The sequence below is a fragment of the Anas platyrhynchos genome, chromosome 24 (genome assembly GCF_047663525.1).
Source record: "Anas platyrhynchos isolate ZD024472 breed Pekin duck chromosome 24, IASCAAS_PekinDuck_T2T, whole genome shotgun sequence".
NCBI classification, from domain to species: Eukaryota; Metazoa; Chordata; class Aves; order Anseriformes; family Anatidae; genus Anas; species Anas platyrhynchos.
The window spans coordinates 5,670,204-5,682,596 of NC_092610.1; the positions used below are offsets into that span (position 1 = coordinate 5,670,204).

The following is a 12,393-nucleotide window of genomic DNA, read 5'->3' on the forward strand; positions in this document are numbered from 1 at the left end:
GTGCCCAGGCAGTTTGGGGAAAAACCCGGGGGATCTGGGACTGACTTTAACTCACCTCCATGTCACAGGGTAGGAAAAGGAGAGAGAAACCGGAGTGCATTGGTGACCCGCAGCATCTTCTTCAACTGAATGTTGTGTGCAGGGTATGCCAAGATTTTTTATTCCCAGCTCTTCTTAATCCTCAATGGAGATGCGGCTGCCCCCCTGGAGCCCACACCTTGCCTCCCTCCCCAGATCATTCCCCCCCTCCCAAATCATCTCTCCCCATTTTTTTGCTGCTAAAACAAAAGGTCCCTTTTGGGACAATGCCAGAAAGGACAGATTTGCCCCCAAAAGCCTGACCTGCTAGGGCAGGGGGCAGAGGAGCAGCCGAGGATCCGAGGGGGGCAGCGGGCGCTGCCAGCCTTCGCTGAAGGCACAACGTGGCCTCGGGCTGCGAGGAGGAGGAGGAGGAGGAAGGCGTGAGTATGCTGGGACAAGGGTGGTGCTCAACGAAAGTGTACTCAGGCACTTCAAATTAAAAAAAGAAAAAGAAAAAAAAACATTCATTATATTCATTAAAACAGCCTGAAAGGGCCGTGTCGAGAGCAGCGTCGGTATTGCCAAATTCAAGCGTTCGAGTAGCAGGGACAGGAACCCCAACACGTGGCAGTGTCCGGACGGGCAGGAGGTGGTGGCTGGTGGCAGGGCGCGATGTCCCCCCGGGTCCCAGGGGTGGTGGCACCGCGGGCAGCCTGGCCCCAGCCCCTTGATGCAGCTACAGGTGCCTTTTGGGAACGAGACCCCAGGTCTGTGCCATCCCAACTCCAAATCCAGTGTTTTAGGAAGTTCTCCATGGGACAAGTGACGGAGCAGCCCCGCTCGTGCCACGCTGCCACCATGCTGCAGTTCTCCCCCGCAGGTCCGAGCTGCCCCAAACAGACTGGGTTTTGCCCCAAATCCCCTGTGCTTCGTTCCTGCCCAGCGCGCAGGAAGAGGATGCGCTGCTCAAATTAAAAACCAGGTCTGAGAAACAGAAGAAAACGGTGTCCGCTGACCGAGCCCACATCCCCGCTGTGTCCCCATGTCCCCGCCACGTCCCCACCATGCTGGGCCCATCCAGGGGGCTCGGGCACAGCACGAGCTGGGTGCTGCAGCACCGGGGGCTTCCTCGGGTCTTTTGTGGGCGACCTGGAGATGTCGTGGCCTTGCAGACGTCTGCTCGGGGAGCCGACCCGGCGGTGGAGCCCTTGGACTTGCTCAAGCCCCCGCTCAGCTCCGGTTTTGGGGTGCGGGGCCCCCCTGGCAGCGGGAGGAGGGCTGGGGGAAGCAGCTCGGTGTGGTCCCCGTCCCCCGGGGCGGTGGTGGTGGCGTCGGGCTGGGGACAGGCGGCTCCCAGGGGTCCTGTCCCACGCCGGCCGGGGTGGATTCAGGGCATGGGGTTACCCGGACCTGGGGAGCAAAGGGGAGAGGTGGCGTGAGGGCTGGTGTTCGTGTGTCCCCACGCGTCCCCGTGTGGCACTGAGGGAGGGGACACAGAGTCACGGCCACCAGCACCCACCCGTTGCCCATTCCTGGGAACAGAGACCCGCTGGGGTGGCCGATGGTGGTCCTCACCCTTCTTTCACCAGGACCCCCAGCCCCAGCGGTGCAGGGCAAGCACACGATGGGGACACGGTGCCACCGCTGCGGCTCCACAAGACCCGGGCTGTGGCGTGGGACATGCAGATGCACATCCTCCTTCTTCCTCTGGGTGGAAACCCTCCCACACGGCCGGCTTTAATCCAATTACAGCTAATTGGGAGCTGCCTGAGAGGCTTTAATTTCACAGGCTGTAGGCAGAATGGATTCATCCTGCCTCGAGTGCCCATGGGGACACAAGGGACAGCAGCCTGCAGGTATGGCACCGGGCAGGGGCTGACCCAGAAACAGCACATTTGGCCCCAAAAAGAAGCACTGTGGGGTCAGATGGTGGAAACCCCCCAAATATCTGGCTCCTGTAGCAAACTTCCAGGCCCTGTGAGTGCTGGTGTCTCACTGGCATGAGCTGGAAGCAGCAGCCAAACATCCAAGCCGCCACCACAGCACTGGGGGCCGAGCTGTGCCCCCCCAGCCTCTCCTGCTCATCCCATTTAAAGCAAAGCCAGGAGGGTTTTGCAACCTTCATGCGAGCCCCTGTCCACGCCTGCAGTGGATTTGGGATTCTCAGCCTCAGCCCGTGCTCAACCCAGCAGCTCCAGGAGGAATTTGCTCCTTCCATCTCACGTGTACATCCCTGGGAGGACTGACACAGTGTGTGGCTGGTGCTGGGCAGGTGGGCACTGGGACCAAACCTTCCCAAACACCTTTCCAGAGCCCTGCCAGCTGCAGCACACTGGGATCATTGCCGGCACCTTCCCCTTTCCAGGGCCCTTCCCTGGTCCCAGCCCCTTCTTCTCCCCCAGTCCAGGTCACCCCAGCCCCGGTGTCAGTCTGCAGTGCTCAGGCCATCTTCTCTCCCTAATTTCCCCCAAAACCATCCAGTCTGCAATGGAAACCCTATCAAGGTGCTATTTGCCCCACAAAGGCAGATCCAAAAGCTTCCCTCCATCGCAGGGACCATTCAGGGGACACCGGGTCCCCAGGGGATGGGCTGACCAGGGCAGGGCACCCGAGGACACTCCGGGGTGGTGGGTGCTGGCACAGCTCCCAGTGAGAGCCCAGCGATATCCCAAATGCATTTGTTTCGCCGCAGTCCCCTCTTTGCATATATAATTGCCTGGCGTGCCCTTGAATTTGCATATGAGACTTAAAATATAATTAATTGTTGGCAACCAGCAAAGCCCGAACGAGGCTAATCCCTGTAGATTTTGCAGCCTTATCTCATTTGAGCATTTATCTAGTTAAGCTTAATGGGCAGGGGAGAGGAAAGAAGTCGCTGAGTGCTTTGCCCCGGGGGGCCCAGCCTGGCAGAGCCCACACCCGCTGTGCCCCCACCCCAGAGAGGGGCACAAACCCCCCCAAACCATCCAGCCCCCAGCTGTGGCCTGGGCTGATGGAGCTCCCTGTCCAGCCCACGATGAAGCAAAGTGGGGTGTGAGCCTTCCAAAATCCGCTTTCCATTGCAGTGGAGCACACTGGTGGCCCCAAACCCTTTTTGGGTCACACAGGTGGCCCGAGGGGGCTCTCAGGTCCCCGAGCAGCCCCAAACCCGCCCCCGGTGCGCACTCACGTGTACAGCGGCTGTAGCTGTAGGTGCGACGTCTTCTGGGGCGCCTGGTAGCCGTAGGAGTCAAACCCGCCGATGAAGTCGACTGGGAAGAAGGGGGAGAGCAGCGGGGTGAGCCGGGCAGGGGGCGAGGGGCTCCCCACACCCCCTGGGGCCTTGCTGCACCCCGGGGATGCGCTGCGCCCCGGCCGTGATGCACGGAGCCGGACCCGGCACAGCAGCCTCGTGCCAAGGGCTGGACAAAGTGGGTGAAATTACCCTGTCATTGTCTGCAGAGTGGGCATTGAAGGGGAATTATGGAGGAATTACGTCTCCTTTAAAGCATGTAATTTAGGAGGATCGCAGACACCAAGACAGCAGCTCTCGTGCCCGCTGATTTAATCCTCCTCCAGCGCTGCGAGTGCGCAGGGCAGAGCCCAGGGCCTCACCGGGGGAGATGTGGCACCAAACGCCAGCCCTGGCTGCACGCAGGGCACCTGGGGCCTTCCCCATCCTCACCCCCACTGCTACCCTGGAGATGTAAGGTCCTTGCTGCTGCTGGATCCCACAGGATCATCGGGATCACCCCACAAGGCCGGGCACTGCGGGAGCTGCCGCTCGCCCAGGAGCCACCCCACAAACGGCCCCGGAGCAGAAATTCGCGTGTGGGTTCGCCCTCGAGGGAGGCCGCTTGCCCCTTATTTGTCTTTCTGACTTAATATTCAGCCAGCTCTCAATTTTAACGGCACCCATCCATTTCCAAATCTAATAAGATATTCCATTAAAAAGATACATTTGAATCTCGGCTACAGCGGCATTAATATTAAAAGTGTATCGAACGCCTGAGTTTGTTTGAGTGTCGCGCAGCCGCCTGGAATGCAAACAGGCTTCAAAGACAGCGGCGGCAGATAAGCCCCGTGCCAGATCCCCGGATCCATAAGCGAGTTATTACAACAGGCAGGGTCCAATTTCACACGGAGATTTTTTGCCTTTCCACTACAGCGGTTACAGAGGCAGTGGCAGGGAGAGAGCACCCCGGGGATGCTGAGCCTCATCCTGGGGATGCTGAGCCTGGTCCCAGGCTTCCCACAGCTTGCCCAGGGTTTTTCCCAGTGCTATGATGGGACCCAGCACCAGTAAAGGACCTCGCACCTCCGTGGCACCCACATGGATGCATTCTTGCTAGGACACAGGGGACACCGGGTGCTTCTCGGTGGCTTTGCGGTGCTGGCAGCCGCAGCACATCGCTGCCTCCACCCGGCTGCTGGGGCTGCCAGCTGGCACAAATTAATTAATGGCAGATGAGCATTTAATGGGGCTGGATGGCCACGGCCGTAACTGCCTGTTTAATTGTTGTCGGGGTACTCAGCACTTCCGTACGGGTGGCTGCGGTGATTATTGTCGGAGCGAAATGCACAATGTAGATTATAGAAGAATTAGCCCACTTCTCGGCTTAAATTTCCCTTTCTGCCCCACTCAGAAGCACAACATATCCCACGGGCATGGTGGGGATGATTTGCTCCTGTCTGGCAGCTCTGGCCGTGGCTCTGTCCATGGGGACGCTCACCAGGAGGACACAATGTGCCACATTTCCTGGTCCCTGTGTCCCACGGGGCTGTTGGAAGGAGGAGGCAGGGAGAGGTGCAGCTGGGAGGTGTGCGGATGGCCCCGAACCCACTGGATCTGAATCTGATGCTGATCTCCTGCACCCTGTGGTTTGGGCTGCGGCACGGTGACACCTTGGGGCGCCAGCGGCAGGATGCTGTGGGACCCCCTGGTGCCAAGTGCAAAGCAGCACCTCCCAAATGGGGCAGAAAACAGCAAAACGGGGATGCTGGAGACCTCTCATGGGGCTGGGCTCACTCTGAGGGGGGAGTTTTGCTGTGGATTTATCAGGGCTCAGAGGCTGCTGCATGCAGCAGGGGCAACGGCTTGGTGATGCTCCCTGCTGCGATGCAGGTCCGGGGACCCTCGGGGGGATGCTCTGTGCCAGGGGGGTGGAACCCCACTCTGGGTGGCACTGGTCCCGTTCTGCACCCCAAAATGTGGCCGCTGCCATCCCACAGCACCCACAGGAGATGCGGCAGCTCGGGGCTGTGACACAGAACTGGAAGGACTGCTGGTGCGAGGTGATGGCATGGGGTGGCACATCACACCCCAACACAGCACAGCTGACTCCTCAGAGGGGGAAAAAGGGGCAAAATCCCCTAAAATCCTCTTCACCTGCCCCGAGCCAGAGCTGCCTGCCCCCCACACTATTGGGGATGTTTTTGCAGCGCTGCAGCTCGCCCCTGTGACTAATAGCAAAGGCACTCACAGCTGTCTTCTTCCTCCAGAAACACTTTGCTGACGTAGCAGGCGTAGACGAAGCCAAAGAGCTGCAAAACAAGAGCGGGCAGGGAGAAGCCGGTTATCGGGGCGAGCGGCACCACAACGAGGGGGATGGTGGGGGGATGGATGGAGCTGCTCCTGGCACCATGATGATGCTGGGGAGCACCCAGCTGGATGCTGGTTTGGGGCATAGAGGTGGGATGGCTCCGGACCCCAATTCCCGTGCAACCCCCGCAGCTCCCCAGGAGCTTTGCACCCACATATGACCCCCTCCCCTCTTCCCTTTTGTCCCCGAGGTGAGGGTGCCTCCATTTCAGAAAGGGGGACCCTGCACTTCCAGCACACAGCACATCCCCATGGGCTCAGACTCCCAGCAATGTTTTGTCACCGCTGTCCTCCAGCTCACAGCACCCGTGGGAGGCCAGGCGGGGAGAGCAGCACCCTTGGTGCCTGCAGTGCCACCAACACATCCCCTGCCTGCTGGTGACGGTCCTGCAGCACCCAGCCCACGCCGTGCCGTGTTTTGGGGAACTCAGGCATGGACAGGGACCTCGCATGGGCCCCATTTGCTCCTCTCTTCCCAAACGCAGCTGAGCCAAAGCCACCCATGAACTATAACTGGGACCGAGGTGTGCCAAGGTGCTGGGACATCTCGCCGGAGCCCAGCGGCTCGGAGCAGAGGAAGGTGCTGGGGGGCCCTTACCGCCAGGAAGATTTGCGCGGCGCTGCTGACCACCTCGATGTACTGGTAGTCCAGCAGGCAGCCGCTGACCGTGATGACGTGGTGGTCCTCGGGGGCCAGCTTGGAGTTCAGCACCGGCGTCACCAGGCAGCCCGGCCCGTTCTCCATCCACCACGAGCGGTGCAGTGAGGTATTGAAGGTCATGATGAAGTCCCGGTCCTGCGGGAGGGGAGCAGAGGCACCGCCTTGGACCCAGGGCTCCCATCTGGGCTCACAGTGGGGGTGGACAAAAAACGGGCTTTTCCAACCCAAGGATGCTCCACGAGCAAAATCCCCGCTGTGAAGCTGCACGAAGCTCCTGCTGCTCGGAGCCCCCACCGAGGGCAGGTCAGCAGCAGCAGCAATCTTAATGAAGTGCACCCAATTAACCTGCTCCTCTCCCCATCCCAAGGCTGTCACTCCCAAGGTTTGCTGCCCCTGCTCCGGGTGTGCATGGCACTGAGCTGAAATTCAGTACCGCCAGGGGCTTGGGCTTGCTCCCAGGTTTCAGCTCCTAAAGCCACGCGCTGCGCGTTCCTTCCACGCAGCCACCATCACCGTGACGTGTGACACCTCACCACGACATTAAGTTTTGCTCTTTTCATCTGAGAGTTATACTTTAACATCTCAGACTCAGGCTCAGAGCGTGCTGGTGGCTGCTGCCCTGCAGTATTTGCAGCAGCCCTGCAGTATTTTCCGCCCTGTCCATCCGTGTGCATCCCTGGAGGTCGGGCTCTCCCTCTGCCCTTGTTGCTGGAGCCATGTGCAGACCCCAGAAACCCTCCCAGAGCCCCAGGAAACCCTGGAAGAGTGGCAGCATGCAGCACAGTGTGCACAGCAGGATGGAGACCCTTCTCTGCTCTACCTCCTCAGCACCACGTTTGGAAGTGGCATCACCCAATACACGCCGCCCACAAAGCCAGGCACTGCTCAGAGCAGGCAGGTGATTAATGAGCACTCCGAAGTTCCCAGCTCATCAGCCTCATTAACTCGGTGCCCCCGAGGCCCCTCCTGCACCACGCCACCACGTTGCTCTCCCACTGCCCCATTGGTGTCCCCAGTTCAGCCAATCCATCCGTCTGTCCGTCCATCTGTCCCACCACACCCCCACGGTCAGCGCTGCACCCGGCAGCACCCATCCCTGCGAGGCTCCCCCAGCACTGGGGGTGCTGTGCCAGGGGCAGGGGGCACCCCAGGGGCTGGTCCCAGCCGCCCCAAAAAGCAGAGCCAGAGGCATGGGGAGGGAGAGCTGGAAGGGGTGGGATGGGATGGGTTGGGGAGGGATGGGATGGGAAAATTGGGACAGAAGGGATGGGAAGGGAAGATTGGGATGGAAAGGATGGGACAGAAGGGATGGGATGGGAATGTAAGAGAAGGGACGGGATGGAAGGGATGGGAAGATTGGGACGCAAGGGATGGATTGGGGCAGAAGGGAGGAGGAAGGTGAGAAGAGGAAGGCCGGGAGGCAGCAGCACCCGATACCACAGACGCCTTGGGGCTTACCTGCGACAAGTGCCCGACCTCCAGGTAGAAGCAGATGATGAAGGCGTTCCAGCCGACCCACAGCACCAGCCACACCGCGTACTGCCGGCACAGAGCGGGGCGGTCAGGGCACGGTGCTGCGTGGCACCGCGAGCACCCCCCGCGCCCTCCCGCTGCCCGGCTCCCCCCCCCGTTGAACGGCACCCACCAGGATGAGGTATTTGGATCTGTACTGGATGGTCCCGAAGATGCCCAGGATGACAGCCATGATGTGTAAGAAATTGGCCAGGATGGGCGCCCACTGGTAGCCCAGGAAATCAAAGATCTGCCGCTCCAGCGCCGCTATCTGGGGAAGAACAAAGGAGGGGGCAGCGCGGGGAATCAGTCACCGGCGGCAGCTCCGCGGACATTAAAGGCAAAGAGCATCGTGTAATTAATGAGAAATCCCATGGACAATTAGTTACAATAGACTGAAACGTCTGCATGATTCATTGGCCGGCGGCAGGCAAATACATCACGGCGGGCGAGGAGTTATTGGGAACGTTCCCCTGCGGGTGCTGGGGAAGGGGCAGGGGGGAGCCGTGAGCCTTCCCCCCCCCCCATAACACGCTGCGTGCCTCAGTTTCCCCACTGCTCAGCCTGTGCAGGGAGTAATTCCCATCCCATTTAGGGCACGGCCTCCCCTGATGTTTTACAGGACATTTTTCTCCCCGTCCTCGCCGCGTGCCTGCCCCACGTGCGCCGCCCTCCCCGCCCAACGCCGCTCCGTTTTTATCCCCGTTATCTTCTGTAAGCCACAAACACGGAGCCAGAGCAGCTGTAAATACCACGCGGCTGGCAAAATTAAGGACAGGCACTGCTGGACCCGCCTGTGAGCCCCTTGTTTATTTATGGCTGCGTTTGCCACCAGCTCGGGGTCTGTTACTCCTAATTACAGAATTAGCTTCAGGAGAGGTGGTCACAGAGGTGTGCTGGGAGCCCTGGGGCATTTGCTGACTGTTTTAAGTTAAAAAGCAGAAATCTTAGGGGCGTGTTGCAGTGGGTTTTTAGGGGGCTTTGGGGTGCACGCATCAGACACCCCCATCCTCCAGGAGACAGGGCCACAGCAACACATCTGCAGCAAGATGCATCTCCAGCAGCATTGCCAAAAAAAAAAAACAAACACAAAACCTCTTTACATTTATCTTTCTGACAGCCTGGCCCCGGTTCTCTCAGAGATGCCCCAGATTTACCCAGCAAAGCTGCAGACCTGAGTCCTCCCTGCAGCAGCCGCTCCGTGCCTCAGTTTCTCCACCGTGAACCTGATGTGTGCGGGGGGGAAGACCCCACGGAGGAAGATAATTGCTAAAAAGGAGCAATTTGGACAAAAATCAACACAGAGCTGCGGCTGGCTTTGCTTGCAGCAGGGCTCTGGATGTTTGCTGGAGGCGCTGGGCTTTCCTGAAGCACCCCCAGGGGATTTACAGCTGGGGCTGCCCCAGGGCCACAGCACCCACACCCCAAGAGACCCTGCCGGACCCTTCAGCCCCACTTAATAAGTCCTAATTACAGGAGAAATAGATGAGGTGGTGAAAATCCTTCCCGAAGTGCTTTGCCAGCATGAACTGCAGCAAACGCATCTCGTCCTGCCTGGCCACCAAGGTGCCCTCAGCCGTGCCTCAGTTTCCCATCCATGAAGCATCCCTTGTGTCAGTGCTCATTGAGCTGGGTTGGTGAGAGCTCTAATTAAAGGACATCTCAGCCAGCAGAGGAAACCCGTCCTGGCTCTGTCACACCCAACACAAAGCTACCACGGAGCCCCCGCAGCCCCTGGGGCCGGGCTGTTTGCATTGAGGCTTAATTCACTCCCGCGCTATTTAAACTCTCCGAGGAAACAGCCTTTGGAAATACTCACAACTGGGCTGTAAATCTTTTAAATCGAGGGATGTAAATAATAAATGATACAAGGAGCGTGGTGCTCGGTTTTATAGCCGTCCATCGATCTGGTGGCTGGTGATGGAGCTGCTTAGCGGGAGTGAGACCCAAAGCTGCAAGGTTTTGGGTACCAGCAAGCCCCTGACCCAAGGGATGGGGCTGGAAAGAGCCCCCAGGAGCATCCCATGGAGCCAGGGGATGTCCCTGGTGCCACACAGCTCCCTAATCCCAGCCCATCAAACTGGAACAGGCTGGAGGAGCGAGGATGAGCTGAGAAGAGCCTGATCGAGCCGCCCAGCCCAATCCTTCTTCATTACACGGAGAGGCAAAATTAGCAGCAGACACCGTGGTCTCCCCGCGGCTGAGCGAGGGCTGCTAATTGCACTGACAAATGATGCCAGAGCTGCCCCGGCAGGTAAACGCTGCTCTGCGTGCACCCTTGCTTGAGCTTATTCCCTCAGCACTAAGAGCAAATCCTGCGTCTTTCAGCCCTGGTGAGTCCTGCTTAAAGCAGAATAAAAGAAGGAGACAAAGAGGAAATGTGGAGACGTTGCAGTGAGCACTCCAGGGCTGCTCCAGCACCCAGAGCATCCTCTCCCCATCCTTCAGGAGCAAACTCCAAGACACCCAGTGCCACATCTCCAGGCAAAGAAGAAGATGTGGTCACACAATTTTGGACAATAATTCAAGAAAGGTGGCCCCAAGCAAGGCGAGGGCAATCAGGAAGCCCATCTGCAGGGCTCTGCATCGCCTTAAAGGCAGGGAGCAGCTCTGCCAGCCCTTGGTGTGCCCTGCGAGAAGCCTCTAAGGAACCTGAGCAGCCTCCAACCCCCAAAACTCAGCACAGCTTTCCCATACTGTCCTCCTCGGGTCCCAGGTACCCATTTCCACGCTAATAACACCCCATTAACCACCCACCCTCTTTAGCACCCTGCTCCCCCCCTTATTGCTGCTCCCACATTGCAGGTGATGCTCTTGGGGATGTGGGGCTGGGCAGCCCCGCACTGGCCCACTGCTAATTAAGATAATCCTGCAGCTGATCAATGCAACGAGTTTTAGGGCTCCCTCTTAATTAAACACTCGCTAGTTCATCGATCGGCCCAAAAGTTCCCTTTGCAGCAAATCATACCAATTAGCTGGGCACAGGCGCACGCCAGAGTCCTGCTAATTGAAACGTGGTCCCCACAAAGATTTAATTGTAATCAAGGAGCCAAAGTGGCTGGGCTCTGTTAGAGCTTGGGGAGGTGCCCTGGGGACATTAGGGCCAAGGCTTGGCCAGACACAGAGCCCAAGGAGCCAGAGCTGGAGCAAAATGTGATTTTTTAGTGGGCTGACACCAAATTCAAGAGGGAAGGAGCTTCCCATTGCTGCTGTCCCCACATTACCCCTTGGCTGTGGCACCATCACCCCGCGGTGCCCTGTGACGATGAGTTTTCCCAGCCTTTTGCTCGCAGCCTGCACTAAGTAAACCGTGAGGCAAGGGTGCAGGGATGAGCTTTGCCCTGGCAGCATGGGCAGGGCTGCGCGGACCCAACTCCCCAAACATTTTGTGCGCACCCGCGCCAGATTTCACAGCCTGGAGGTTTCACAGCTGCAAATCCCCAAAACCATCCTGCATCCGAGACCTCCCAAACCAGAAACCTTCCTGCCCTGTAGCTGCAATTTTTGTTCTCTTATTGCTTCCACCCCTGGGGGTTCAGGATAAAATAATAACGGCCCTGGTGACAGTGGCCGGGGGGCTGCAGGACTTTGGTGGCTTTTGCAGGGCTGTGGCAGGAGACGTGGGACTCTTTTCTGCCCAGTGGCACAAGGACCAGGGGCAAATGGGGAAAAGCATCGCCCACACGTGGTCCTCTTTGAAACACCATGTCTACAGGGTGACAACAGAGCTGGGGGCCGCCCCATGTCCTGGTGCCACCAGGAGCCACCACGACCCCAACGCCCCTGCGCGGACCCTGCCTGTCACAGCTAATGGCTCTCAGAGCCCTGTCCAAAACCACTTAATTACCACCGAGAGAGGCAGTGGCCAGAGGACGTGGCCGTGGGTGGACACAACGACCCCAGGACCCGCGTGTTGCGAGGACCCCGCAGCGCCTGCGTTATTTCCCCTCGTCCTCCCCCGGGGACGCTGCGTGGCTGCAGCCCCCCCCCCGCGCTCCATCCTCTCGCCTCAGCTGCGATGGGGCTGACACGTTTGCTGACACAGATGCATAAATATATTATCGCAGCCCCCAAAGCCTCAATAATTAACCAGTGGAGAGAGATGGGAGCAAGCTCCCGTGATGGAAAAAACCACGCTGAGGCTGGGGGAGGCTCCCCTCCACCTCCCCATAGCCACAGGGGAGCTGGGGGGGGGGGAACAATCCCTCCAGTCCCTCCGTCCTGCTCGCTCCTCAGCATCCCCATGGGTCAGTGATAAGGATGAGGCCAGACACCCCAAAAATCACCGCAGTCGCTGCGTCTCCCTTGTCCCCACCCCACAAAGCTGCGGAGCTGTGCGTGGATGCTGGGCACGCTGCGGGTGATTTCCCAGCCCCTTTTCCTGTGGTGGCTCCTCGGGGTCTGCACAGTGGGGACAGCCCCGACCAGGCCACCACACGTCCTTCCCTGCCCTGGGCTCATCCTGCTCGCTCTTACATGGGCAGTTTTGCTGGGGAATAACCGTTTTAGATGTTTTTCATAAGCAGAATGCTTTCTGCGGGGGGGGGGGGGGGGGGGAAACGTCACCTTCCTGAACGAAAACTCTTTGTGTCTTTTCTTGCCCCCCTCTGGGAAATAT

At 59.0% G+C, this 12,393-nt stretch overlaps 1 protein-coding gene across 3 annotated transcripts in view; it reads right to left on the minus strand.

Moving 5' to 3' along the window:
• Positions 1-533: 533 nt before the first annotated feature.
• NKAIN1 (sodium/potassium transporting ATPase interacting 1) overlaps positions 534-12,393 on the minus strand; it is a 28,205-nt gene continuing 16,345 nt past the window's right edge. For 2 of the 3 annotated variants that reach the window (XM_072027442.1, XM_027443931.3), the window contains 6 exons: positions 7,909-8,046; positions 7,722-7,802; positions 6,201-6,398; positions 5,484-5,544; positions 3,191-3,272; positions 534-1,431 (listed from right to left, as the gene is read on the minus strand). In XM_072027442.1, the coding sequence (XP_071883543.1) occupies positions 1,422-1,431; positions 3,191-3,272; positions 5,484-5,544; positions 6,201-6,398; positions 7,722-7,802; positions 7,909-8,046 (570 nt within the window). In that variant the 3' untranslated portion in view covers positions 534-1,421. Of the gene's footprint in view, positions 1,432-3,190; positions 3,273-5,483; positions 5,545-6,200; positions 6,399-7,721; positions 7,803-7,908; positions 8,047-8,949; positions 9,058-12,393 lie in introns of those variants that run through there. The other variant, XM_072027443.1, reaches the window with a different exon arrangement.